The sequence below is a fragment of the Nomascus leucogenys genome, chromosome 22a (genome assembly GCF_006542625.1).
Source record: "Nomascus leucogenys isolate Asia chromosome 22a, Asia_NLE_v1, whole genome shotgun sequence".
Taxonomy (NCBI): domain Eukaryota; kingdom Metazoa; phylum Chordata; class Mammalia; order Primates; family Hylobatidae; genus Nomascus; species Nomascus leucogenys.
Window position 1 is genome coordinate 767,576 of NC_044402.1, and position 27,650 is coordinate 795,225.

At 65.2% G+C, this 27,650-nt stretch overlaps 1 protein-coding gene across 2 annotated transcripts; it reads left to right on the forward strand.

Annotated features, from left to right (window-relative positions):
* Positions 1 to 193: 193 nt before the first annotated feature.
* On the forward strand, positions 194 to 27,548 carry JAG2 (jagged canonical Notch ligand 2). Of its 2 annotated transcripts, XM_030803113.1 has the most exons (26): positions 196 to 338; positions 586 to 936; positions 10,954 to 11,011; positions 12,743 to 12,994; positions 13,110 to 13,170; positions 16,418 to 16,548; positions 16,652 to 16,771; positions 16,971 to 17,084; positions 17,314 to 17,427; positions 17,579 to 17,692; positions 17,772 to 17,818; positions 17,906 to 18,079; positions 19,394 to 19,544; positions 19,625 to 19,777; positions 19,856 to 19,969; positions 20,275 to 20,388; positions 20,484 to 20,597; positions 20,800 to 20,916; positions 21,159 to 21,186; positions 21,274 to 21,359; positions 22,000 to 22,113; positions 22,224 to 22,339; positions 22,781 to 23,023; positions 23,679 to 23,810; positions 24,920 to 25,076; positions 25,359 to 27,548. In XM_030803113.1, the coding sequence occupies exons 1-26, from the start codon at positions 273 to 275 to the stop codon at positions 25,832 to 25,834; spliced, it is 3,717 nt and encodes a 1,238-aa protein (XP_030658973.1). In that variant the 5' UTR covers positions 196 to 272; the 3' UTR covers positions 25,835 to 27,548. The 2 variants fall into 2 exon arrangements, with proteins under 2 accessions (XP_030658974.1, XP_030658973.1); XM_030803114.1 differs by lacking the exon at positions 17,579 to 17,692 and having other exon boundaries at positions 194 to 338.
* The last annotated feature ends 102 nt before the right edge of the window (positions 27,549 to 27,650 follow it).

The following is a 27,650-nucleotide window of genomic DNA, read 5'->3' on the forward strand; positions in this document are numbered from 1 at the left end:
CGCCGCCGTCGCCGCCGGGTGGGAGCCGGGCCGGGCAGCCGGAGCGCGGCCGCCAGCGAGCCGGAGCTGCCGCCGCCCCTGCACGCCTGCCGCCCAGGCCCGCGCGCCGCGGCGCTGCGCTCGATCCCGCCCGCGCCGCCGCCGCCGCCTCTGCCGCTGCCGCTGCCTCTGCGGGCGCTCGGAGGGCGGGCGGGCGCTGGGAGGCCGGCGCGGCGGCTGGGAGCCGGGCGCGGGCGGCGGCGGCGGGGCCGGGCGGGCGGGTCGCGGGGGCAATGCAGGCGCAGGGCCGGGGGCGCTTGCCCCGGCGGCTGCTGCTGCTGCTGGCGCTCTGGGTGCAGGTGAGCGGGGCGGCGGGGGCGGCGGGAGTCGCGGACGGGGCACACCGGGCCGCCCCTAGGGGCCGGGCGGGCACTGCCTGGGGCCGCCGTGGTTCGGAAGCCCTCGAGGCTGCGCGCGGCGGCTGGGGCTCCGGGCGGGCGCGGCTGGGTGGGGGCGGGGCGGCGGGGCCTGTTCCCCCACCCCTGGCGCCCGGCCCGCCGACCCCGGCCCGCGCCTCCCTCCGCTCTCCCGCTGCCTTATTTTTAGGCGGCGCGGCCCATGGGCTATTTCGAGCTGCAGCTGAGCGCGCTGCGGAACGTGAACGGGGAGCTGCTGAGCGGCGCCTGCTGTGACGGCGACGGCCGGACAACGCGCGCGGGGGGCTGCGGCCACGACGAGTGCGACACGTACGTGCGCGTGTGCCTTAAGGAGTACCAGGCCAAGGTGACGCCCACGGGGCCCTGCAGCTACGGCCACGGCGCCACGCCCGTGCTGGGCGGCAACTCCTTCTACCTGCCGCCGGCGGGCGCTGCGGGGGACCGAGCGCGGGCGCGGGCCCGGGCCGGCGGCGACCAGGACCCGGGCCTCGTCGTCATCCCCTTCCAGTTCGCCTGGCCGGTACGTGCGCTCCATCCCCCGTACTCCAGCCCTTCCCTCTCCCTCCGCGCCCCGGCCCCGCGCGCTTCGCGACCCCCCAACACCTGCGGCCGGGTCTGCGTGCGAGCCGCGCGCGCCCAGGCGGGGCGGGGCCGGCAGGGGGCGCGTGCTCTGGGGACTCGGTCCGCGCCTGGCCACGTGGGCGCGCCGGGGCCCCGGGGCCACCGGGAGCGGGGTCGCGGCGGGGGCGGGGCGGCGTGCGCGGCGGTGTGCGGCGTGTGCCTGCGTCGCCCTGCGCGTGTCTGTCTGGGTGGGGAGGCGAGGCGAGGCGCCCCGGTCCCGGGCAGGCCGCGGAGGCATGTGCGCAGCGCGTGCTGGGGCTGGTCTAGGGCAGGCCCTGACGGAGCCGCCCCGGGCCCATGGCCAGCCGGCGCCTGCCCTGCAGTTTCCTGGATGCCTGGGGGGCACGGGCGGGCGCCGTGGGACCTAGGCCCGGGAGAGCCTATCGCCTAACGCCTATGTCGGCGGAAGCCCCCGATGCTGACCCAAGATCCTTCAGAAGCAGAGATAGTGGGATCCTGGTGCTGTGACCTTCTGTGGCACTGCCCTGTTTGTGGGTTTTTTTGGTTTTGTTACTCTTTGGAAGGGCAGAAGCTGAGTCGGGGCTGTCTGGTCTCCCCTGGCAGGTGGGCTGTCAGGCAGGAGCCCTGGCCTGGGCGTGCTGGGAGGAGGGGGTGGTAGGGGTCCAGTGTCACTGGGAAACAGGTACTCATACCAGTGGGCTGGCGGGTGGGTAGTGGTAGGTGGGCAGGCCCAGGCCTTGGGCGCCTTAACTCATTGCTTGGAGCAGGGCCTTGTCCTGGTGCCCAGAGGTCCTTCCCTGCTTGGTCATCGTGCTGGGGGCCTGGAACTGGGTGAGTGCGGGAATGAGAGGAGCATTCAGACCTGTGATCAGGGAGTAGGTGGATCTGGGAGCCAGGAAGTGGCTCCAGCCAGCAGGAGGCACAGGAGCGTGCCCGCCTGGTATCCTGGGCCCTGAAGAGATTGTGAGTTGAGGGCAAGCCCTGCAGAGGTCGCGCCAGTTGGGCCTGTCGTGTCTGGCTCCCAGTCCTGTGCTGTACCTTTGAGGCCCTGGCTGGCAGCCTTGCCTGCTGCCCCATCCTCACCCCTTCCTGAGCTCCCACCCCTGGAAGCTGGCTGTGGTCTCCTTTGGCCATGTCCTCAACCCCTGAGCACCCCGCTGGGTATCCCTTGACCCGGGGGCCTCAGAGAGGGGAAAGTGTCCCCCAGATGGAAAGGCAGGGGCGGGCATGGGAGGGCCCAGGCAGTTGTGAGAAGCCCAGCCCCTCGCCCCTACGGCGGCACGGCAGGCAGGTCTGAGCAGGGCCCGCAGCCTGTCATCTGCACCTGGGCCTGAGCCAGCGTGGCCCCACATCGCTACCTGAGGATGTGTTTTCTGCTCGAGTTGGCAGCAGTGGGTGTGGGGGCAGGGAGGTCTCGGAGGAATGTGGCGGGCTATCGCGTGTCCGCCCTGGCTCTTCGCCCCGCTGGCCAGCCGGTCAGGTGTGGGATGGGACCGGGCAGGCCCTTGCCTTCCTTGGAGTCCGGGCACTGGGTTTCGGGGCCAGCTCACCTCCCTGCCTCTTGCTTCCAGCCGGTTCCTCGAATGCCCCAGGAGGGGGCAGGCGGCCTGTCTCTGGGTTGGGGGCCAGGGCAGAGGCATAGCTGCGTGTTTGGGGGCAGTCCTGGTCTCCTGCCATGTGGCCTGGCTGCCGGGCGGGAGCTGTGCCGTGATGCCAGCACCCTGGTATTTGCACTCGGGCGGCGCAGCCCGTGGCCACGCTGCCCTGGCTTGCCGAGGTCCAGCTCTGTGCGGTGAGCTGAGGTGTACTTGGCTGCGACGGGAAGGCAAGGATGGAGTTCAGGTTCCCTGGGACCTGAGGAGGGGTTTCAGCCTGGAGGCTAGGGTGGCATCCTGCCCAGGCCCTCGGGACTTTTGGGCTCCTTGGAGTAAAGGGAATGAGAGGGCCTTGTGGAAGAGGAGTGGGGGAGTCTGGGCTCTGCATTCACCCCCTCCGCCCCCTGCCCCCTGAGTGACTCTCCCACCCTGTGGTCTCTGCTGTTGACCCTGGCCTGGCTTCTTGTGGCTGGGGTCTGTGTGCTGTCTAGTACTCATAGATCTGTGCTGGTCTCGGGCTCAGCACCCTCAGTGGGTGGGCCCAGGGTTTGGATGTGGAGAGGTGGTGGACCACATGCCAGCAGGCTGCCCGGCCGCCCCTCCTCTCCTAGCTCCACCCCCAGATGTCCTCAGGAGGCCGTTGTCAGCCTGGGTTGGTCCTGGTCCCTGGCTTGTAGCTGGCAGGGTGAGGCCACATTCTCCCAGTTGCGTGTGTGCACGCACCCCGGCTGCTCTGTAGGCATGGCAGGTGGTGATGGAGGTTTGGAGAGGAGTAGTGTCATGCTGGGGGCAGCAGGGAGCTTTGCTCTGGGGCCTGGTAGGTGGCAGGCCCAGGGGACACCTGCTGGCTGAAGGAGGAGCAGGGTGGTGGCAGTTGGCCGTGACCTGGGCAGCCAGGGCCCCGCCCTCAGAGGTGCAGCTGGAAGTCGTGCTTTCCTGGCTGGCCCATCTCTGGAGCCAGGAGTCCAGGAGCCTGCCTGCCAGCGAGGGTCTTTCTTGTTCTGTCTTGGCATGTGCGTGCTGGGCTCCAGGGCAGCTGTGCGGGGCGGCGTGGCTGGAGCATGGTCCCCGTGACAGATCTGGGCTTATGAGGAGAACGGGATGGGTGAGGGCCCTGCAGATATAGGAGGTGGGCCTGGGGCTGACCCTGTGTCTATCAGCTCAGGAGGCCTGAGGTCCTGGGCCATCAGAAGGTGCTGGGGCTGAGCTTTTCTCACCTGTGAAAAGGGCACAGTGCTGCTTTTTCATTGCGGGTCTCACGAAGTCACATGGGGCTGCTGGGCTCCCAGCTCAGGCTCTGCTTGTGCCCCCAGCCTGGCTCCCAGACCTGTCCAGTTCCTCCCCTTCGCAGTCTTCCCTCCCCTCTCCTTTGCCCCCTAGGGAGGAAGGCTCTTACAGAGCCCACCCCCTGCATCCAGCCCCGCTAGGGCTCAAGGTGGGCCAGGCTGAGGTCTGTGCCTGGGGCTACCTAAGCTGCTTAGGGCTGGTGTGAGGTTCAGCCCCACTCTGCTTCCTGTTTTTTCTGAGCTTGGGCTGGGGCCGACAGGGCCCTGGCCTCCCCACTCTACCTTCAGGGGATCCTGTCTGCACACTGGGGACCACCCCCCTCCTTCCCACACCTTCCCAGTAGGGACCAGGAGAGCTGGCTGGTCTGGTATGGAACGTGGGCATCTGGGTTCCTGTGTTGGGTGGGCATCGGTCTGCTCCTCCTGCCGTGGGCCTGGGGCCCAGAGCCCTGGGGAGAACTCAGGGCATGTCCGCCTTGTACATTGGGGGTCTGGTTCAAAGCTTTGGTATGGGGGCAGGGTGGGGCATTCAGTGCCCAGGCAACATGGGGACCGTAGGAGCCGGGGAGGACTGCCCTTGGCCAGGGAGGACTGGAGAGTGCGCTGGGGGTTTGTCACTGGTCCCTGAGGGTGGGCTGAAGGGTCAAAGCTGAGGCATGATAGGAAGGCTGGGAGGTGGAGGGGGCGGGTTGGGGAGCAGGCAGCAGGCCTGGGTAGGAGGGGACTGTGGCTCTCAGGGGCCCTCCTGGGCTGCTCCATGGTGTCTCTATGAGGGGAGAAAGCTAGTCCAGTGAAGGGGTGCTTGTGGAGCCAGGCTTCGGCCTGAGCTGCTGGTGGTGGAGTGGGGGCAGGAAGACAATGATCTGCAATCCCAGGCCCCAGCCAGGGTCGCTATCGCCAGACCCCAGGTCTGAGCAGGGTCCCTGTCCCTACACTCCAGGCCTGAGTGGGGTCCCTGTCCCTAGACCCCAGGCCTGAGCGGGGTCCCTGTCCCTACACTCCAGGCCTGAGCGGGGTCCCTGTCCCTAGACCCCAGGCCTGAGCGGGGTCCCTGTCCCCACATCCCAGGCCTGAGCGGGGTGTGGCTGGCATCAATTGTACCCTGGGCTTTGTGGCAGGTGCTAGCAGGCCCCGGCTGCCACCGTCTTCACGGGGGGGAGCCTGGACCTAGAGGAGGGGTGCTGGGGGGGGGAGGGTGCACCCAGGCAAAGCCCTGGCTGGTCTCTGGCGTGGAGCGTGGGTGTGTGGGTTCCTGTGGTGGATGGGCTTTGGTCTGCCCCTCCTGCTGCAGCCCTGGGCCCAGAGCCCTGGGGATGGTGTTTGCCCCCACCCCCTCTTCCCTCCCTCGGGGGACAATGGCGGCAGAGGCCTGGGCCTCTCAGAAGCTCGGGTTTCAGGAAATGGGTCTGTGCTTGGAGCTCCTGGCGCCTGCACCAAGCGCTGTGCTCCGTGGGGGGCGGGAGGCTGATGCGGGAGGCCGAGGCGAAGAAACCGAGTCGGGCGTTGGTGGGGCAGAAGGTCTAGGAGGCTGTGTTGGCCTTGACCGGGTAGGGCCCTAGACCTGGGTTGCCTGAGTTTTGGGATGCTGTAGATTGGGGGTACAGTGGGCAGTGGAGTGCCGTGGAGTTAGGGTGCCTGGGATTTGGAGTACCCTGGGCCATGAGGTGTGCTGGGCCATGCAGTGCCCTGGGATGGGGGTGCCCTGGACCTGGAGTGCCCTGAGCTTTGGGGTGCCCTGGACTGTGGGTACACTGGGCCATGGGGTACACAAGGCTGTGGGGTGTACTGGATCTAGGGTGCCCTGGGCTGGGGGGTACTCTGTGCTTTGGGTGCCTGGCTGAGGTGTCCTGGGCTTTAAGGTGCCCTGGACCTTGGGGTGTGCTGGGCCATGCAGTGCTTTGGGGCTCTGGGGTACCCTGGGCTTTGGGGTGCCCTGGACCTGGGTGCCCTGGGTCTTGGAGTATGCTGGGCCATGCAGTGCCGTGGGCTGTGGGATACTCTGGGCTTTGGGGTGCCCTGGACCTGGGGTACCCTGGGCTTTGAGGTGCCCTGGCCTGGGGTACCCTGGGCTTTGGGGTGCCCTGGACCTGGGGTACCCTGGGCTTTGAGGTGCCCTGGCCTGGGGTGGAACATCTATTGCCTTGTCTGCGTGTTCTCTGACTTGTGCCACTGCCATTGCCCCTGCCTGGGGACAGGAGGAGGGGTTTAGACTTAGCCTTGAGGGTTCGGGCTGGGGAGGAGGCAATCAGATGGTGGGAGATGAAGTTGGGCTGGGGGTCTGCTTGTGCGGTGGGGGTGGGTCAGGCCGGGCTTGCAGGGAGAGGCTTAGCTGGGCCCGCAGGGATGAAGCCCTTCCCCCTTGGCCTCCAGAGACTGGGCAGGGGCATAGCCCTGCTAGGCTGGCCTTGAGGGAGGGCCTGGGTTCCTCTCCCTGCTTGCTGGGGAACCTGGGTAGGTGGTGGGTCTCTGACCTGTCCCCAGACCCCCAGCCCACCCATCGCCTATTGCCCCTGCCAGTGCCAGGCCCACATCCCCACATGTCCCAGCCCCATTCCTAGAAGGGCAACGTGACCCCAAACCCCTGCCCAATCCAGGCCCTATTGTCCCTCCTGTGTTCTAGGGGTTTGGTGCTGACAAAACCCTGTCCCAGACCATGGCCTGCCAGGCAGGAAGGACAGGGGTGAGAGGTTGCTATTCGCAGAGGAGGCACCTGAGTCCTGGAAGGACGGGGGTGAGAGGTTGCTATTCACAGAGGAGGCAAATGAGTCCTGGAGGCTGGCCCCTAGGGAAGAAGAGGAGCTGGGAGGGCTGGCAGGTGAGGTGAGGCAGGTACCGCCCCGTCAGCCGGCTCAGGTTCACTCTGGATGACTTCCTGCCATCCAGGTGTAGGGACCCCAGCTGGCGGGCGGTGAGGCCCTCTCGGCGGGCGGGCAGGCACACGTCCCTGCGGGAGCAGGTAACCGGAGCCCTGGGCTCAGGCGAAGGTGGCAGTAATTTTACCTGAGTGGCTGGCATGAGGTTTCCTGGGAGTCGAGAGGAGCTCCCTGCTGACCCTGAAGCCCAGGTGTGGCTGTGCCGGGAGACCAGGAGGCCTGGCTTTCCTCTGCCTGCCCTGTGGCCAGAGCTGCCCTCAGACCCACGCTGGCCCCATCCTCTGACCTCACTATTGCTGCTTCCTGGTCCTGCTGCTTCCTGTCCAGTGGCTAGAGTGACTGTTAAAGCCTGGTGGGTCCCAGTCCTCACTCAGACCCCCAACAACAGTCCTCACTCAGACCCCCAACACCCCAACAGACCTCACTCAGACCCTCCAACAACAGACCTCACTCAGACCCTCCAACAACAGACCTCACTCAGACCCCCAACACCCCAACAGACCTCACTCATAGCCCCAACAACAGACCTCACTCAGACCCCCCCAACAACAGACCTCACTCAGACCCCCCCAACAACAGACCTCACTCAGACCCCCCCAACAACAGACCTCACTCAGACCCTCCAACAACAGACCTCACTCAGACCCCCAACACCCCAACAGACCTCACTCATAGCCCCAACAACAGACCTCACTCAGACCCCCCCAACAACAGACCTCACTCAGACCCTCCCAACAACAGACCTCACTCAGACCCCCCCAACAACAGACCTCACTCAGACTCCAACAACAGACCTCACTCAGACCCCCCCAACAACAGTCCTTCACTCAGACCCTCCAACACCCCCAACAGACCTCACTCAGACTCCCCCAACAACAGACCTCACTCAGACTCCAACAACAGACCTCACTCAGACCCCCCCAACAACAGTCCTCACTCAGAACCCCCAACAACAGTCCTCACTCAGAACCCCCAACACCCCAACAGACCTCACTCACACCCCCAACAACAGTCCTCACTCAGACCCTCCAACACCCTAACAGACCTCACTCAGACCCCCAACAGACCTCACTCAGACTCCCCCAACAACAGACCTCACTCACACCCCCAACAACAGTCCTCACTCAGACCCTCCAACACCCCAACAGACCTCACTCAGACCCCCAACAGTCACCCATTTCGCTTAGCCTCAGGAAGGAAGTTCGTGCTGGGGTCTGGATCTGTTGTATGTCCTCACTGTCCCCGTGGGCTATGCGTTCTCAGCCCCTGGGCCTCCTTGTGGGCTCTGCCATGCAGCTCCTTCACTTTCTCATGCCCTGCAGCCTCAATCCCAATGCCACCCCTTCAAAGCCTGGCCTGGCCTTTTTTTTTTTTTTTTGAGATGGAGTTTCGCCCTCGTTGCCCAGGCTGGAGTGCAATGGTGCGATCTCGGCTCACTGCAACCTCTGCCTCCTGGGTTCAAGTGATTCTCCTACCTCAGCCTCCGGAGTAGCTGGGATTACAGACATCTGCTACCATGGCTGGCTAATTTTTGTATTTTTAGTAGAGATGATGATTAACCATGTTGACCAGACTAGTCTCGAACTCCTGACCTCAGGTGATCTGCCTGCCTTGGCCTCAAAGTGCTGGGATTACAGGCATGAGCCACTGTGACCCGTTGGCCTGGCCTTATTAGAAAAACAGCCCCTGCCCCCTGTTGCTTTCCCCGAGCCCCGCTGGCTATAGGTCGTCGTCCTTGGTGGCAGAGGCATGCCTGCTGCACACTTGATGTGAATCAAGGAAGGAAGGAATGAAGGAGGGAGCCAAACGCCAGACGCCTGGGAAGCGGCTGGGTGCTCCAGCTGTTACCAGGGGTGGGGAAGGGCTTGGCCAGGTGCAGCTGCGAGGGTAGTGCTCCAGGCAGACGGGTGGACAGGCTGGGGTGGGTGGGTGGGGGTGGGCAGGAGCCTTGGGAAGCCCAGGGGTGCTCTCAGTTGGGAGGGTGTGGACAGAGTCCTGGTGGGGGTGTGGACGGAGCTCTAGGGGGTGTGGATGGAGCTCTGGGGGAGTGTGGATGGAGCCCTGGGGGGGTGTGGATGGAGCCCTGGGGGGGTGTGGACGGAGCCTGTTGGGGGATGTGGATGGAGCCCTGGGGGGGTGTGGATGGAGCCCTGGGGGGTGTGGATGGAGCCCTGGGGGGGTGTGGACGGAGCCTGTTGGGGGATGTGGATGGAGCCTGTTAGGGGATGTGGGCAGAGCTCTTGAGGGGTGTGGATGGAGCTCTTTGGGGGGTGTGGATGGAACCCCATTGGGGGATGTGGATTGAGTTCTTTGGGGGTGTGGACAGAGCTCTGGGGGGTGTGGACAGAGCTCGGCGGGGGGTGTGGATGGAGCTCTGTGTGAGGGGTGTGGATGGAGTCTTGGGAGGCATGTGGATGGAACTCTGGGGATTGTCTGGCGCCTATAGGCAGAGGTTTGCAGGCCCTGGTGACCAAAGGGAGCCCTGGAGATGGGCAGGGACTGGGCCCTGTGGCCTGGTGGGGCCATGGCGGATGTGGGAAAACGGGTTTAAGGGGAACTTAAGAGGTGGGATTGAGGGGCCTGTTGACAGCTCGACGTGGCTAGGGAGGGTTCTAGGAGCGGGTTGGGGATGGCCCCCCACTTCCATCCTGTGCTCCTAGCTGGGTGAGCCTCCTCGGGCCATCCCTGGGTGTTCTGCAGGGGGGGCTCAGGAGGGGGGGCCGGGGTTGCACAGCTGTGAGTGAGGTCCAGGGTGGGCAGCTGTGTTGGGCCCTAGTTGTCCATATTTGAGGGACAGTCGGAGGTGTGGGGCGGGACTGGGTGGGGGTCCTGGAGGCTGGGCTGGGTGTGGCTGGCAGCAGGTTGGTTAGGGGAGGGGCTGGACGTGGGAGCGCAGTCTTCTGAGACGTCTTGGGAGGCCAGGCCTGTCCTTAGCTGGATGAGGCCGAGGCACCGGGGCGTGCGGGGGGTGGGTGGCGGGTGATGACCAGGGAAGGGCTGGCAGGCGTGGGGTTGGGCCTTGCTGGGGGAGTGTGGTTTTCCCCAGCATAGCCAGGCCTTGGGGCTGGTTGGATGGGGTGCGTTGAGAGATGGAGCGAGCCTGGCCTGCCTGGACACTGCCCAACGCAGCATCCCCTGGGGTGGGAAGCCAGCAGGCCCTGAGGTGGCTCAGCCCCAGCGCCCTCCTCTGGGCCCCACCCGGATGGAGCCGGGGCTGGGCTCAGGGGCCAAGGGCACACCAGGGGTGGAGCTGGGGGTTCCTGGGCAGTGAGGGCTGAGAGGCTGTGGCATGTGGGCACCTAGTGCTGGGCAGTACAGGGCATGGCCCGGGGGTCCCACCTGTCTGAGCACGTCTGTGAGTGATGGTCTCTGTGGGCTGCACTAGGCGGAGCAGGGGCCAGCCCTGTGATCTCTGTTTGGCTGACGGCATTGCCTGTCACCATGGCTGGGGTACAAGGGCCAGGTGGCCCAGGGGCAGAGGGGGCATAGTGGCCATGGTCTGAGGCTGTGCTGGGCAGTCCCAGGACCTCTTGGCCTCAGTTTCCCCGACTGTATCGCAAGGGCCCCTCCTGCCACCTCTCGTGTGTCGGGGTGGAGGTAGGTGTGGGTTTGCCTGTGTGCCGTATACCTGTAGGACCTGAGCTGCGGCCTGTCGGGGCCTCTGGCCGGGCGCCCTGTACTTGGCCACCCCGTGCACCTCGGAGGAGGCCGCCGGCGTGGTAATGGGGCCCCCCGTTCTCTCGCGTGGTCACCCCCAGTGAGGCGCCAAGGGGCGTTCCACCGGAAACGCTCGGGTCCCGGCTGCCCGTGGGGCCTGTCTGTGGCCACTCCAGCCAGGCTGCCCTTTGCCCACCTCTCCCCCCGGTCACTCTTCCTGTGCTCCGTGCTGACTTGAGCCAGCTCAGGGCAGGCTGGGCCTCTGGCACCCCAACAGTAGGGAGACCAGGCCCCTGAGCCCGCGTGGCCTGGAGGAGCAGTCTCCTTCCCTGGAGCTGGGTCATTTTTGGGTCTGCAGAGGATGTGGCCTGAGGATGAGGAGGGTGGTGGGTCCTGTGGGGACTCTGGAGGGGGTCCCTGGCTGGGGAGGAAGGGCCAGAGCTTGGCAGACCCAGGGGCAGAGTCAGCCCTGGGCCCTGTCCCACCCTGAACAAGGCAGGCAGGTGTGGCCTCAGGCCCCTGACACGCCTCCCCATGTCTGCAGCGCTCCTTCACCCTCATCGTGGAGGCTTGGGACTGGGACAACGATACCACTCCGAATGGTGAGTGAGCCCTGGGCCAGGTGGCAGCTCCTCTCAGCTTCAGGGCCCCTGTGGCAGGGCCCAGGTCCTCTGCCTGCTTGGGACAAAGCCTTGCTTTACCCTGAGGATCATGTGTGCTGTTTCCCTTTTTGCTCTGGCTGTCAGGAAGCTCGGCCACGTTTGGGATTTGCAGAGCTGTGCATGCACTCTCTTCCCCAGTCCTGGCTTTGCCTATGTTGTTCTCCTCTTGGGTGTGCTCTTTTGGGGCCCATGTAAGTGACTTAGTGGAGGGGACACCCTGGCGTGTGTCTCTGGCTTTGTGACCCCTCTACTTGTCTGTACTGGAGCACGGAGCCTTGGCGGCCCTCTCCCTGAGGCTCACTTGCTAGCTGGCTGGCCCTTGCAGGGCTCTGCAGGGGTAACGGGCGGATGACTTCCATGGGTGAATGAGGAAGCACCCACAGGCCGGGGGAGCAGCTCGTGTGAAGGCCCAGGCAGGAGCGGGCTGGCTGTGCAGGAGGGGCAGCCAGGGCCGGGCTCAGATCATGGGGCTGGCAAGCCACTGAGAGGACACGGGCTCTGCCTGACAAGCTCTGGCTGCCTTATGGAGGGTGGGCTGTGGGGCCAGGACAGAGACCGAGGAGGAGCTGCCACATGAATCTGGACGTGTCAGGGTGACTTGGACCAGGGGCCGTCTGAGGGGGTGAGAAGGGCTCTGGCTGCTCTCAGAAGTGGAGGCATGGGGATGGCCAATGGGTTGGAGGAGGGAGAGCCGGGCCAGGGCATCCTGGCTGCCAGCAGAGTGGAAGGGCTGTTTACAGGGCAGGGACGGCGGCGGGGGTGCCCAGGTGGGGAGCAGCAGCTGTGGGGACCCCAGCGGCTCAGGGCAGGGGTGTTCCCTGAGGGGGTGGCAGACAGACAGGTGGGCTGAGGCCCAAGCAAGGTCATCAGGGCTCTTGATGACGTGAGCCTGGAGAGGCTGCGGCGGCCGGGAGGCCCTTTGGGGAGTGGGCCAGCACAGTGTCCCCCCAGGCCTTGGCCCTTGAGGCGGGAGAGGTGGGGTCTGGAGAACCCGTTCACCTTTTATTGTGGAAAACTTCGAGAGCCTGTGCCGAAGCGCAGGGACCGGCATCACGGACTTTGCATACCAGCGCCAGCAGCTGTGGTGCCCCTGGCCCCTGGTCTCCCCGTGGGCCTTAACCTTACTCAAAGTGGGGCTTAGACAGCGGGTCACGGGACCTATGCCTGTCTTGGGGGCCCGAGGGGAGGCTTATTTTAAGGTGGGGCCGGTAGCAGTGTTTGGCACTTCTGGGAGCAAGTCATAGCGCAGGAGAGGGGAGGGCAACTGAGCGCCATGCCTATGCTGGCGAGGGCTGGACACGGTGCCCAGGTGGGTGCAGGTATTGGAGCAGGGCTGCAGGTGGGTGGGCACAGATGTGGGACATGGGACTTACGCCTGGCAGCAGCCATGCCTTCTCTGTGGAGCCCGTGGTCTCAGCAGCCCTCCCTACAGGACCCCTAGCCCCTAGCCAGGCCCCCTGACCCTCTGCGTTTAGAGTGGGAGCAGGGGTGCAGGCTTGGTGGCGGGAGGGATAGGCCTCTCGGGGCCCTGAGCTTTCTGTAGCAGCCTGGCCAGGGGCCCTGCCCTCGGTGTGCAGCAGCCGCAGACTTCTGCCCCGTCCCCATTGTTCCTGGAGGCCGCCTGGCTGGGCTGGTTTCTCTGGCCTGTGCTGACTCTGCCACCTCCCCAAGAGGAGCTGCTGATTGAGCGAGTGTCGCATGCCGGCATGATCAACCCGGAGGACCGCTGGAAAAGCCTGCACTTCAGCGGCCACGTGGCGCACCTGGAGCTGCAGATCCGTGTGCGCTGCGACGAGAACTACTATAGCGCCACCTGCAACAAGTTCTGCCGGCCCCGCAACGACTTTTTCGGCCACTACACCTGCGACCAGTATGGCAACAAGGCCTGCATGGACGGCTGGATGGGCAAGGAGTGCAAGGAAGGTGAGGGGGCCGCCGGGCCGCGTGGAGGGCAGGGAGGGCCTCGGGCAGGGCCCCGGGCATAGGCCTTGCAGCCAGGCTGGCTGCAGCTGTGCCTCTCGCCCCTCTCTGTTCGCAGCTGTGTGTAAACAAGGGTGTAATTTGCTCCACGGGGGATGCACCGTGCCTGGGGAGTGCAGGTGAGTGTGCCGCCGGCCTGTCTTTGCCATCCCAACCTTTGCCCTCACATCCTCACTGGCACACACAGCCTTGCTCTCAGGAGTCGCCCGGCGCTGGCTGGAGGTTGGACACACAGCTGTGAGAGCCGGGCCCTGAGCTCGGGAGGCTCCTTAGTCAGTGCAGTAGGTGCGTGTGTGAGCATGGGATGTGTCTGATGGCGGCAGCCCTGTGAGGACAGTGAGGAGAGACTGGGGAGGCTGGCTGGACAGTCACGTCACCAAGGGGCAGAGACCTGGAGTCTGCAAGCCACCTGAAGATGGGGCATGGGCAGAGGACACGGTAACCCTGCCCATGGGGAGGGGTTGGGCGGCGAGCGGCCGGCAAGTGAGACCAGCCGGCGAGGGGCAGCAGAGCAGACCGGTGGTGGGAGCTGAGGCCTGCAGGACCAGGGAGAGAGGAAGGGGCTGCTGGCAGGTTTGTAGCCCGGCAAGGTGGGTGGAAGGTCTGTGGTAGCTGTTGAGTGGGGAAGCACCAGACGGGAGGCTGAGGGGGAGGCTGTGAGGAGGAGGCTGCTGTGGGCATGTAGGGGTTATGGGGGAGGGGCCAGCGGGATGAAGGGGGAGAGGGGCACGGGTCCTGCAGACATCGTGGGGTGGAGCCCAGGGGTTTGTGGATGGATTTGATCAAGGAGGAAGGGTGTGGGGTCAGGAAGAACCCCAAGCTGCTGAATAGCAGAGCCATCGTGGCTGAAGGAGGAGTGCCGCAGAGGATCGGGCGGGGCCGAGGTTCGGTGGATGTGGAGAGGCGATGCCTGTCCTTTCCCCGGAGACACCCAGAAAGCTCGTTGGAGAGGCCTGGCCTGTGCCACGTGGGGCCCGTGGGGGGTGTCATTCAGGTGGTGTTGAAAGCCCAGACGGCGAAGGAGGGAAGACAGAGAGGAGAGAGGCCAAGGAGCAAGTCCCAGCTGCCGCAGGTCAGGGCGGATGGTTGAGGAGCCAGCAAGGGCCTCCACAAGGGAGTGGCTGGGGTCCTACAGCCAAGTCCAGACAGTGGAGGCCTCTGGACCCCGACCAGGGTGTGGGGGGATCCAACCAGGGGGTCTGGCAGCTTTGCCCTAGAGTGGAGCAGAGAAGTCAGCAGGGCAACCAGAGGGGCTGGGGCCCAGGGGCTGGGGTGGGCATGGGCTTCGAGCCGTGGCGTTTAGTGTGCATGAGCAAGCTGGGGAACCCGAGAGGGGCGCGAGTGGGTGGAGAGACAGCAGGTGGAGGTGAGCGCCGCCCTCCAGCCAGCCTTGGGTTGCAGGGGTCCGGGACCTCCCTCTGAGGAGTGGGTTTGCCTCCATGGGACGGGGACACTGGGGCACAGAGAGGCTAAATGATGTCCCCAGGGTCACACAGTGTGGCGTTTTGGAGACGAGTGGGGGAGTTTGGGAACCAGCTGAGTTGGGAGCCAAGATGGGGAGGTGGGTGACCCTTCCACAGGCCCCATGGTTGAGTGGCCTGGAGGGTACCGTGAGGAGCTTTCCTGGCCAGTCCCAGAGCAGGGCGGCAGCAGGGCTGGGACTGCTCACCCGGTCACTCGCATACACAGGGATTCCCGGCAGGTTGAAAGCGGGTCTCAGGTCAGCTCAGAAAGTGCGACAGGGTGGACCTGGTCTGGGCAGGTGTAGATGTAGGGCCCAGTATGCATCACACAACCTGGAGGCAGTGCCACCCTCCCTGGATGGCTGCTGGCTGGCAGCTGGAGTGTCCCACCAAGGCTGGAGGAAGGCAGCAGGGAAGTTGGCCATCCCTGCCCTTTCCCCGAAGGAAGATGAGGAGTTGGAGTCCGGGGGGCCTGGTGGGTGGGGGCAGTAGGTGAGCTCCGCCTGCCCCTCTTGCTGGCGCTGTAGGGGAGGCCCAGCTGTTGCCGACAGCCTCGGCTCAGGTTCCAGTGCAGGACGCCCCCCCCACCGGATGCTGCGGAGATGGCCCTGCCTTCCTGCCGCCGCCTCTCCAGGGCCCTGGGGCTGCTGGCTGGGGAAACCAGGAGGTGGGGGCCTGGTGTGGGCTGCCCCGCCCAGAGTGGAGAGCACGCCCTTGGGACCCACGAGGTCTGGGCTCTGAGCCTGGCTGTGGCCGCTGTCTGGTAGACGACCCAAGGTGTGTCACAGCCCCGCCCTGAGCCTGGGTCTCTGTGTCCGTGGAGGAGGGATTCCAGGCGGGATGTGAGGCCACCCACATGGACCACTGTGCATGCTGGGCTGGATACTGGAGACACGTTCTCCCCAGCCTCAGTTTCCCCATTTATGGCAGCCAAACTGGGCTGATAGGCCTTCGGTGCTGGCTGTGTGGCTTGAGGGCGGCTCAGGAAGGGCCGTGGTTCTTTCCTTTTACAAAAATAAAGTGTGGCGGGTGCCGGTGTGGAAGTGACGTGGCCTGGATGACATTCCCGTCCTGCAGGACCGGAGAGTTCTAGGAAGGGCCCCCCGGGAGTCCCAGCAGGGCCTGGATGGCAGCCCGCTGAGGCCTTGGGGTGTTGTCATTGCAGGCTCTCTCCCCTGACGGAGGCACCCTAAAATCAGGCCAAGTTCTACCCTGGTCACCTGCCCTCTCCTGGGGGACTCCCAAGACGGGACATTGGCCAATAGCCTGGGGCAGGGTGAGGCCTGGGGCTTGTGTCCTGGGGGTGCAGCTGGAGCTCCTGCAGGGTCAGGAACTACCCTGAGCAGGGCTGGCCCAGGCTGGCCGGTGGGCCTCAGTAGCCCCATCTGTGAGATGGGTACCTTGTGGGACTTTACTGGGAGCGAGCGAAATGACTGCCTTTGAGGTGGGGGCGAGGGCACATGCTGTGCCCAGGGCCACATGGCCGAGGCAGGGCCAGGACTGCTCCCCTGCTGCCCGCCGGCCTACCCAGCCCCTGGTGCCTCCCGGCCCCGGCAGCACCTTGTGAGTCCAAGCCGGCATTCTCATCCCCGGGGTCCCAGCAGGGCCTTCCTTTCCTGGCGCCTGCCGTCGGGGCCAAGCTCACGGGTGAGTCCCAAAATAGCTCAGGGAGGAGTGACGGGACAGCTGGGGCTGACCGTTGGCAGCCAGGGGCCGGGAATGCCCGTGACAGTGGGGCTGGCCGGCGGGGCCGTAACCCCTGCCTGGCTCGGGCTGCTCCAGTTCAAAGGCCTGAGGCCGCCCGCCGGCCCCGGGTGCAGCGTGGGTGACTGTGCCTGGCTCCCCTGCCACCCTTTCAGGCGCCACAGCTCACTGGGTCTTGCGCCCCTCCGCCTTCCCCCAGGTGCAGCTACGGCTGGCAAGGGAGGTTCTGCGATGAGTGTGTCCCATACCCCGGCTGCGTGCATGGCAGTTGTGTGGAGCCCTGGCAGTGCAACTGTGAGACCAACTGGGGCGGCCTGCTCTGCGACAAGGGTAGTGGCGGGGGGCGGCGGGCCTAATGCTCTGCCATCGAAGTGTGGGTTGTGGGGGAGCTGGGGGCCGGCTTTTCCCCTGAGCATCCCACCCCTGCCCCCAGACCTGAACTACTGTGGCAGCCACCACCCCTGCACCAACGGAGGCACGTGCATCAACGCGGAGCCCGACCAGTACCGCTGCACCTGCCCTGACGGCTACTCAGGCAGGAACTGTGAGAAGGGTACGTGGGGGGGCTGGCCACCCAAGTTCTGGCCAGGCAGGGACTGGTTCCCTGGGGAGCCGGTCAGGCCCCATCCCTCTGGCCTCCTGTGTAGTGGGCCCCTGACCCCCAGCTTGGGAACCTGTGTGCTTGGGGAGGAGTGCTTGTGGAAAGCTGGGGGCCTGGCTGCCAGCTCTGTCCCCTCCCCGTGGTTCTACAGCTGAGCACGCCTGCACCTCCAACCCATGTGCCAATGGGGGCTCTTGCCATGAGGTGCCGTCCGGCTTCGAATGCCACTGCCCATCGGGCTGGAGCGGGCCCACCTGTGCCCTTGGTGAGTGTCTGCACGCGAGTGGGGGACTCCTGCCTAGCATCAGTGGGGGTCTGAGAGTGAGGCAACTCGCCGGGGATGGGGTGCAGTGGTCAAGTGCACACGTGTGGCTGCGGCTGGCTTGGCGAGGACAAGTGGCAGGAAGACCCAGGCTTGCGGCGCCACCTGCCCACGGGGACCTTATTCCCACGGCTCACGCTGCCAGGGCCCCACCTTTCTCCACCCTCTGCAGACATTGATGAGTGTGCTTCGAACCCGTGTGCGGCCGGTGGCACCTGTGTGGACCAGGTGGACGGCTTCGAGTGCATCTGCCCCGAGCAGTGGGTGGGGGCCACCTGCCAGCTGGGTAAGGGCTCCGCGTGTGTGCACAGGAATGTGGGCCGCGCATGTGGGCTGCTGGGGCTGCCGCTGGTGCTGCTGGGCTGTGGGCACCAGGTGCCGGTGCTGCAGGGCAGGCAGGGCCTGAGCCCCATGGCTCCCCCTTGTCTCTTTCACAGACGCCAATGAGTGTGAAGGGAAGCCGTGCCTTAATGCTTTTTCTTGCAAAAACCTGATTGGCGGCTATTACTGTGATTGCATCCCGGGCTGGAAGGGCATCAACTGCCACATCAGTCAGTATGGGGGGTGGGCGCCGGCGGGTGGGCCGAGGCACATGGGACCCCGCCTCTGACCCTGCTCCTCTGCCCCCAGACGTCAACGACTGTCGTGGGCAGTGTCAGCACGGGGGCACCTGCAAGGTGAGGCGGGGCTGGGAGGGTGTGTGGTGTGGGTGCTGCGGGGCTGTTGGGGTGCCTGCGGGAGGCTCACCTGGCTGGCCTGCCCAGGACCTGGTGAACGGGTACCAGTGTGTGTGCCCACGGGGCTTCGGAGGCCGGCATTGCGAGCTGGAACGAGACGAGTGTGCCAGCAGCCCCTGCCATAGCGGCGGCCTCTGCGAGGACCTGGCCGACGGCTTCCACTGCCACTGCCCCCAGGGCTTCTCTGGGCCTCTCTGTGAGGTGAGGTCTGCCTGGTCACCCTGCCCCTCCTGCTGCTCTGGGAGCTGTAGGGCAGGCCTCGTCCCCCGACCATGGGGCCTGAGTGACCCAGGGGTGCTGCAGGGAGAGTTGTCCCCAAGGTGTCCCAGGCTCAGCCCTCCACTTGGTGCCAGGTGGGCAGGCGGGGCTGTCACAGGTCACCAGGCTTGGCCCCCTGTGGCCCTGGCTTGTGATGGGTTTCCTGGTGGCCTGGGCTAGGAACCCCCGGGCTGCTGGCTGCCCAGGCCTATTTGTCCATTTGTGCAGTCCCTCGGAACTGGAGGGCAGGGGGCTCTGGTGGGCAGAGCACATGGGGTAGGGTGGGTGCCTGATGGCGGAGGGGCATACACCTGTCACAGGTGAGTCCTGGGTCGAAGTGGGCATCTTTCTCAGGGCTGATGCTCTCACCTCCCTCTGACCATCTGTTGGTACTGGACCCCCTCCCCCAACCTCCCCTTTCCCCCTGTCTCCAAAGTAACCTGCCTTCCCCCTTCCCCACCACCCCTACCACCCCTTCCCCACCTCCCCAACCCTGCCTCCCCCCACCCACCTCCCTACCACCCCCTTCCCCACCTCACCCAACCCTGCCTCTCCCTACCCACCTCCCTACCACCCCCTTCCCCACCTCACCCAACCCTGCCTCCCCCCACCCACCTCCCTACCACCCCCTTCCCCACCTCACCCAACCCTGCCTCCCCCCACCCACCTCCCTACCACCCCCTTCCCCACCTCACCCAACCCTGCCTCCCCCACCCACCTCCCTACCACCCCCTTCCCCACCTCACCCAACCCTGCCTCCCCATTACCTGCCTCCCTACCACCCCCTCCCCTTACCTCCCCTTTTTCCCTGCCTCCCCCCATCCACCTCCCTACCACCCTCGGCCGCCCGCAGTCCTGCCCTGACCTTGGGGCAGAGGATAGGCTTCCTGTGCAGAGGGCTTCTTGGGGCCCGGGCAGGGGTCTGACCTCAGGACCTGCAAGCATGGCAGTGGCTGGCCCTGGAAAAGACCCACAGTCTTGGCTCTGAGGGTGGTCAGGCAGTGTGTGAGGGGCTCAGGAGCTGGGCTGCAGTGGAGGTGGGGGTGGCGGCCCACAGGTAACTGCGTTCAGCTGACAAGGCCTGGGCAGTCTCGGGTGGGCAGGGGTCTTGGGCTCTGGCTGGCACTGTCAGGCCCAGGGCGGAGGGGCCTGGGGGTTCCCAGGGATCTGCCTTCGTGTGGACAGAGGCCTGGCCTGTGTTCCCGGCCTGGGCCTGGGCCTGGGCCTGGGCTCTCATAGGCACCCCCCACCCTGCAGGTGGATGTCGATCTTTGTGAGCCCAGCCCCTGCCGTAACGGCGCTCGCTGCTATAACCTGGAGGGTGACTATTACTGCGCCTGCCCCGATGACTTTGGTGGCAAGAACTGCTCCGTGCCCCGCGAGCCGTGCCCTGGCGGGGCCTGCAGAGGTGCTGGGTGCGGCATGGGGTGGTGGGGGAGATGGTGAGATAGGGGCGGGCCTGACTCCTGACTGTACTGCCTGCCATAGTGATCGACGGCTGCGGGTCAGACGCAGGGCCTGGGATGCCTGGCACAGCAGCCTCCGGCGTGTGTGGCCCCCATGGACACTGCGTCAGCCAACCAGGGGGCAACTTTTCCTGCATCTGTGACAGCGGCTTTACTGGCACCTACTGCCACGAGAGTGAGTGGCTGCGAACAGCAGGCTGGTGGTGGGGCTGGCCTGGCCTGAGGTCCTGGCTCACCCCGCTTGCCTCTGCAGACATTGACGACTGCCTGGGCCAGCCCTGCCACAATGGGGGCACATGCATCGACGAGGTGGACGCCTTCCGCTGCTTCTGCCCCAGCGGCTGGGAGGGCGAGCTCTGCGACACCAGTGAGTGTCCCAGCACCCGCCCGCACGGCCTGTGCCTCCACCCCTGTGGGCCCCTCATCACCCTGAGGTGGGCCCCTGTCTGGGTGCGGCGGGCCGGGTACCCAGAAGGGCCTGGCCAGAGGGTGCTGCCACCATGGGGTGGAATCTCAGGCTGCCCCCATGCCCAGGGCCAGCTCCCCCCGCCCGACGCTCCTTCCCCGCCCCTCTCTGTCCTCACCTGGCCCAGCTCCAGTGCTTCCTCCCCCGGGAAGCCCTCCCTGAGCGCCGGTGACCCCCCGCCCGCTGACCGGCGTCCTCACCCCCAGATCCCAACGACTGCCTTCCCGATCCCTGCCACAGCCGCGGCCGCTGCTACGACCTGGTGAATGACTTCTACTGCGCGTGCGACGACGGCTGGAAGGGCAAGACCTGCCACTCACGTGAGTGTCCGCAGGCCCCGGCCGCGGGGACTGCCCCCAGGACCCCGGCCCTGGTGGTCTGGGGTCTGCCTGCTGAGCGGCCCATGTGCCCACAGGCGAGTTCCAGTGTGATGCCTACACCTGCAGCAACGGCGGCACCTGCTACGACAGCGGCGACACCTTCCGCTGCGCCTGCCCCCCCGGCTGGAAGGGCAGTACCTGCGCCGTCGGTGAGGAGCCCCCAGTGCCCCTGTGACCACCGGGCATGTGCCCTCCCAGGCGCTGCTCCCTTGGGCCTGATGGGCCAAGGGGTCCTTTTTGAGGGCCACACCTGCCCCCTGCCCCTGGGTCTGTCTGCCCTGTCTGGGTTGGGGGCGTGGTATGGAGACCCAGGGCCAGGTGAGAAGCTCCCTCCTCCTCCTCTCCTTACAGCCAAGAACAGCAGCTGCCTGCCCAACCCCTGTGTGAATGGGGGCACCTGCGTGGGCAGCGGGGCCTCCTTCTCCTGCATCTGCCGGGACGGCTGGGAGGGTCGCACTTGCACTCACAGTGAGTGTGGGAGGGTGTGGGCAGGGGCCGAGTTCCTCCACCCAGATAACATCCCCGCACCGACTCACCCCCCATCCCCTTCTGCCAGCCCCTCCCCCTGCTGCCCCTGCCCCCAGCAGAAGGCACCCTCCTTGATGACCCTCCCCAGCCCCACAGCCTGATCACGCCGAGCCAGCCTGGACAGTGCCTGGCACACTTGGGGGGTGGGTACTGATCCCCTGCCTTCTCTTCTCCCAAACCAGATACCAACGATTGCAACCCTCTGCCTTGGTGAGTGGCACCCTGGGGGCCGCAGCAGGGCTGGGTGGGACTTGGCATACCACGGGGGCCGCCTGATGCCCACTCTCTGCTCTGCAGCTACAACGGTGGCATCTGTGTTGACGGCGTCAACTGGTTCCGCTGCGAGTGTGCGCCTGGCTTCGCGGGGCCTGACTGCCGCATCAGTGAGTGGCCTGACAGCCCCAGGCCTCGGAGCCCCTCAACCCAGCCGAGGTGTCAGGAGTCTGGGGACATCAATGTCCACATCCCTTGAAGGGCAGTGTGGCCACAACCACTTCCTGCCTCTCTTCTGAGCCTCAGTTTCCCCACGTCTGTTCCCTGTGGGGTTCCTGCAGTGTACCCTGCCAAGTGATTAAGTGGGGGGCCCCCAGCCTGGGGGACCAGTCCGGGGCCAAGGGAGCTGTGGGGGTGGAGCGTGCAGCCTGACGTGGGCTCCTCTGTAGCCGCAGGACTGTCGTCCCTGGGTGTTGGCCCAGCTGTCTGTCCAGCACCCCTTGGCTGGTCCGACGCAGCAGCTGGGGCTAACCCAGGATGGGACAGGCCCACTGCAGAAGCAGATGGAGGAGGGTGCTGTTGGGCCAGGGTTAGGCTGGGCTCAGGAAGGCCTCAGGCAGGCAGCAGCTTGGGCTCTGGGGCAGGTGGGTCATGCAGGGCTGGCGAGGCCTCTTTGCTGGCCCTGGGGCGGCTCCTCATCGTCCTGGGGCTTGCGCCTGTGTGCCACTGGCTCCCCGCTGCCCTAGGCCATGCCGGTCCTGCGGTGGGCGTTGGCCTCACTGCACTGAGCAGCGGCGGCTCTCCCTGCAGACATTGACGAGTGCCAGTCCTCGCCCTGTGCCTACGGGGCCACGTGTGTGGATGAGATCAATGGGTATCGCTGTAGCTGCCCACCTGGCCGAGCCGGCCCCCGGTGCCAGGAAGGTAGGCCCCGTGTGATTGCCCGGGGCTGGGGCGGGTTGAAGGGCATGGGTGACACCCAGCCCCGAGGGCCAGATGCCCACTGCTGACCCTCGAGCCCCTTCTCCCCACAGTGATCGGGTTTGGGAGGTCCTGCTGGTCCCGGGGCACTCCGTTCCCACACGGAAGCTCCTGGGTGGAAGACTGCAACAGCTGCCGCTGCCTGGATGGCCGCCGTGACTGCAGCAAGGTGCGGGCTGCCCGTGAGCCTCCCTGCCCTACCTGAGGCTGGTGCACGCTGACCCTGACCACTCTGTGAGATCAGGAGGCGGGTGCTGGGGTCAGGATGGACTGAGAGCTGTCTGCCCCCACTTGAGGGACACCCAGGCAGGAGGGAGCTCAGCCAGGCCCCATGCTTCGATGTGCAGTTGGGAAAACTGAGGCCTGGTCTGGGTCCTGCCTTGCTCCGGCTGCCCTTTCTGATGTTGAGCTTGGCCTGTCTCCCTGGGAGCCCGGGGTGGGGGGTGGGCTGGGCCTTGGGGCTCACAGACCTGGGCGGTATCCCTCCCTGGCATGGGGCCTGTGCCTGCCTGTGGGTCCTCATCTGTGTGCCTGCATCTGACCCTCCTGTGCGTCTGCATCTGACCCTCCTGTGCGTCTGCATCTGACCCTCCTGTGCATGCCTGCCCAGGTGTGGTGCGGATGGAAGCCTTGTCTGCTGACCGGCCAGCCCGAGGCCCTGAGCGCCCAGTGCCCGCCGGGGCAAAGGTGCCTGGAGAAGGCCCCAGGCCAGTGTCTGCGACCACCCTGTGAGGCCTGGGGGGAGTGTGGTGCCGAAGAGCCACCAAGCACCCCCTGCCTGCCACGCTCCGGCCACCTGGACAATAACTGTGCCCGCCTCACCTTGCGTTTCAACCGTGACCACGTGCCCCAGGTGAGGGGCCTGGTGGCATCTGAGCTTGCAGAGGCCACACGCTGGCATCTGCTTGTGGCGTGGCCAAAGCCTAGCCCCGCGGGGCAGGGAGGCCCTGGTTGGCTGAGCAGAGTCACTCTTGGTCACAGAGAGTGGCCCTATGGGGTCAGATGATGGGGGCATTAGGCCTGGTGCTGGGTGGAGGTGGCAGAGGAGGCTGGGAGAGCAGCCAGCTGGGGGTGCCTGTTTGTCCAGCTGTCCTGAGGGCCTGGACTGACGGCGCCATGGCTGCCTCGCCCCAGCTCTTGGGCTGCAGCTCCGTGGGCAGTTTTGCCCTGGCCAAGGACCCACCTTTGTCTGCTGTGTGCTTGAAGCTGGGCCCTTGTCTCTCAGGAGGGGCTCAGAACTGGAGGAGACCCACTGTACCCTGCCCTGCCTCTCCTTCCCCCACTGGGCTGCAGGTGGAGCTGGCTCCGCCATGAGGATGGGCGGGTGGGCACCGTCACTCCTGCCTCCTGGTATAGGGAAGCTGCCCCCCCAGGCCCTTGGCATCCTTGCTCTGCTCTCCTGGGCAGGCTGTAGGATGTGTCCTGCGTGTACCCACAGCGCCAGTCCAGGGACGTAGGTGTCAGGTTCACGGCCCTGCCCTGCCCATGCACTGCCTGTCTCTGCCCAGGGCACCACGGTGGGCGCCATTTGCTCCGGGATCCGCTCCCTGCCAGCCACGAGGGCTGTGGCACGGGACCGCCTGCTGGTGTTGCTTTGTGACCGGGCGTCCTCAGGGGCCAGTGCTGTGGAGGTGGCCGTGGTGAGTGCCCAATGGGGAGCAGCACCTGGGTGGGCCCTGGGTCCTGTACTATGCAGGTCCTGGCTATGCTGGGCAGAGGCTCTGGCGAGGCTAGTCCTGGTGCAGAGGGACTGCAGGCAGGCATGTCTCCCCTGGCTGGGGCTGCAGCCCCTCGCTGCCCACGCTGCAGGCCTGTGGAACTGCTCCCTGGGCCCGGCCAGCATCAGGGAAATGCAGGGCTGTGGTGTGGAGCCCGCTTCCCCTGCAGCTGCATCCTCGCCCAGTCTCCTGCTCTGGTTTTGCCTGTGTCCCTACGTCACAGGCAGCAGGAGAGTCCGTGGGCTTAGTCGGCCCTGGGAGGCCTGCCTTGGGACTGGCACCTGCCCTGGCCCTGGGGGGTGTCAGATGTGAATGGATACCAAGGGGGTCAGGTGAGACTGGTGTGGAGACGTGCCCGGAGAGGGGAGGGAATGTTCTGGCACATGGTGGGTGGGTGTGCAGAGCAGTGGGTGTGGCCATGGCACAGCGTGGTGGGTGGAGGCCATGGCCAGAAACAGGAGGGACGTGCAGTGTTTTGGTGCCCTGAGGCCACAGAGGGGGTGGGGGACATGGATGGGTGCTGCTGGGTGATGGAAGGGCAGTAGGAGCAGGGGGAAGATGTGAGAAATGTGCCAGTACAGGTCACGGCACCATCAGGGACGTGGTGGAGGTAGGGGCACAGCCCCGGGTTGCTGTGGCCTCGTGAAGGCACTAGGTTTGTGGTGCCCCTGGAGTGTGGCCCATAGGTGGGGGTAGGGGCTGGGAGCTGACAAGAAGGGATGGTCATCTCAGAGCAGGCGTCAGTGAATGGGGCCACACACCTCCCCCACTCACTGCCTGGTGGTGAGGTCCCCACCGCAGGACCCCGGGCTCTCCTGTGCGCCCAGACGGGGACACCCTCCACCCCTCCACTCCTCCCCCTGCCACTCCCCACTCACTGCCTGGTGGTGAGGTCACCACTGCAGGACCCCGGGGTCTTGTCTCCCGTGCGCCCACCATGCTGCAGCGTGGCCAGGGCCTCAGTATTGGGGGCAGGCTCCTGGGAGCCTGGAGCCCTTGGGCCATCCCCCCAATGCCGTTCTTTGCCGCAGTCCTTCAGCCCTGCCAGGGACCTGCCCGACAGCAGCCTGATCCAGGGCGCGGCCCACGCCATCGTGGCTGCCATCACCCAGTGGGGGAACAGCTCACTGCTCCTGGCTGTCACCGAGGTCAAGGTGGAGACAGTCGTTATGGGCGGCTCCTCCACAGGTGAGCACGGGACGTGGGCCCCTGGGAAGGCACCAGGCAGGCAACTCAGGCACTGGGCACAGAGCCGGCTGATCCTGCCAGCCACCAGGAACACAGAAGTCCCTGGCACCTGCTGCCCCAGCCGCCCAGCCCCCGTCCTGGGACCCTCCCCACAAGCCAGGAACCAGAGGGTGGGGCCCGGCCGCCTGGCCAGCAGGGCCCTCCCAGGCCTGGGTGTGTGTGGCTAGTGCCCCACAGGCGCCCAGGCCTCAGTGCCCACCGGCTCTTCTCCCCGGTCCCCAGGTCTGCTGGTGCCCGTGCTGTGTGGTGCCTTCAGCGTGCTGTGGCTGGCGTGCGTGGTCCTGTGCGTGTGGTGGACACGCAAGCGCAGGAAAGAGCGGGAGAGGAGCCGGCTGCCGCGGGAGGAGAGCACCAACAACCAGTGGGCCCCGCTCAACCCCATCCGCAACCCCATCGAGCGGCCGGGGGGCCACAAGGACGTGCTCTACCAGTGCAAGAACTTCACGCCGCCGCCGCGCAGGGCCGACGAGGCGCTGCCCGGGCCGGCCGGCCACGCGGGCGTCAGGGAGGATGAGGAGGACGAGGATCTGGGCCGCGGTGAGGAGGACTCCCTGGAGGCAGAGAAGTTCCTCTCACACAAATTCACCAAAGATCCTGGCCGCTCGCCGGGGAGGCCGGCCCCCTGGGCCTCAGGCCTCAAAGTGGACAACCGCGCGGTCAGGAGCATCAATGAGGCCCGCTACGCCGGCAAGGAGTAGGGGCGGCCGCCAGCTGGGCCGGGACCCAGGGCCCTCGATGGGAGCCATGCCGTCCGCCGGACCCGCAGGCTGAGGCCATGTGCATAGTTTCTTTATTTTGTGTAAAAAAACCACCAAAAACAAAAAACAAATGTTTATTTTCTACGTTTCTTTAACCTTGTATAAATTATTCAGTAACTGTCAGGCCGAAAACAATGGAGTATTCTCGGATAGTTGCTATTTTTGTAAAGTTTCCGTGCGTGGCACTCGCTGTATGGCAGGAGAGAACAAAGGGTGTCTGCGTCCTCACCAAATCATAGCGTTTGTTACCAGAGGTTGTGCACTGTTTACAGAATCTTCCTTTTATTCCTCACTCGGGTTTCTCTGTGGCTCCAGGCCAAAGTGCTGGTGAGACCCATGGCTGTGTTGGTGTGGCCCATGGCTGTTGGTGGGACCCATGGCTGATGGTGTGGCCTGTGGCTGTCAGTGGGACTCGTGGCTGTCAATGGGACCTGTGGCTGTCGGTGGGACCTACGGTGGTCGGTGGGACGCTGGTTATTGATGTGGCCCCGGCCGCCGGCACGGCCCGTGGCTGTTGGCGCACCTGTGGTTGTTAGTGGGGCCTGAGGTCATCGGCGTGGCCCAAGGCCAGGAGGTCAACCTTGCGCTTGCTGGCCAGTCCACCCCGCCTGCCGTCTGTGCTTCCTCCTGCCCAGAACGCCCGCTCCAGCGATCTCTCCACTGTGCTTTCAGAAGTGCCCTTCCTGCTGCCCAGTTCTCCCATCCTGGGACGGCAGCAGTATTGAAGCTCGTGACAAGTGCCTTCACACAGACCCCTCGCAACTGTCCACGCGTGCCGTGGCACCAGGCGCTGCCCACCTGCCGGCCCCGGCTGCCCCTCCTCGTGAAAGTGCATTTTTGTAAATGTGTACATATTAAAGGAAGCACTCTGTATATTTGATTGAATAATGCCACCATTCCAGCCTCCCTTGTTCATTCGGTGCTGTCCCTTAATACAAAAGGTTGGGGGAGAGCTGCGCTGGCAGAGAGGCGTGGGGCAGTGGGGCACGCGCTGGGTGTTGGCCCACGTGGCTGTGGTGGCTGTGGAGGGTGAGACGGTCCTGCTGAGTCAGGGCCTGCCAGGACCTCGAATGCGTTGACATGCCAAGGTGGTGGATGCAGGTTTGGCCAAAACCTTCCTGGGAATGGGGAGGGGTCTGTCTAGGTGCCTGGCACCCGACCCTGACTACAAACAGCTGAAAACAGTTTTATAAAATGGTATAAAATTGTTTACCCACGAATACCTATCAAGGTCTTAAGGAATTAACAGGTCAAAATTTTTATTCATTCATTTATTCCTTTGTTTTGCTTGTTCATTCAGAGGCAAGGTCAGCATTTGAGAGACTGGAGGCAGGAGAGAAGCCGCCCGTCCACCTGGCCCTGGAGCTGGTTTTGCCTCTCACTGCTTGAGCCAACTGGAGCGTGGCATGGTGGCCTCAGGGCTGGGCATGGAAGGCCGACTCCAAGGCTGACTCCGAGCCGCCTGTCAGTGATATGCAAGTCTTTACCCTGCTGTGAGGGGCAGGAGGTCAACTGAGTCAAGGAGAAAAGCCAAGAACCAGATCTGTACAAAAGAGAAGAAAAAAGTCCTGCTGACAGCCTGGGAGTGAGGCTGCCTTGCACAGGCAGAACAAATGAATAAATGAATGAATGAATAAAAATGTTGACCTGGTAATTCCTTAAGACCTGCTGGTTGCTGCAGAAGTTACTCTGGATGTCTGTTGTTGGGCACTGCTTCTGTGGACTCCAGGAAGCCATGCAAATAAGCTATGGTGTG

What these genes read in the sequence shown, in the direction of transcription:
- JAG2 (XM_030803113.1), top strand. Translation starts at nt 273, where the DNA reads ATGCAGGCGCAGGGCCGGGGGCGCTTGCCCCGGCGGCTGCTGCTGCTG. An exon ending in GGGCAAGGAGTGCAAGGAAG is followed by an intron (nt 12,995 to 13,109) that starts GTGAGGGGGCCG and finishes CTCTGTTCGCAG; the next exon opens with CTGTGTGTAAACAAGGGTGT. An exon ending in TCTCTGGGCCTCTCTGTGAG is followed by an intron (nt 18,080 to 19,393) that starts GTGAGGTCTGCC and finishes CCCACCCTGCAG; the next exon opens with GTGGATGTCGATCTTTGTGA.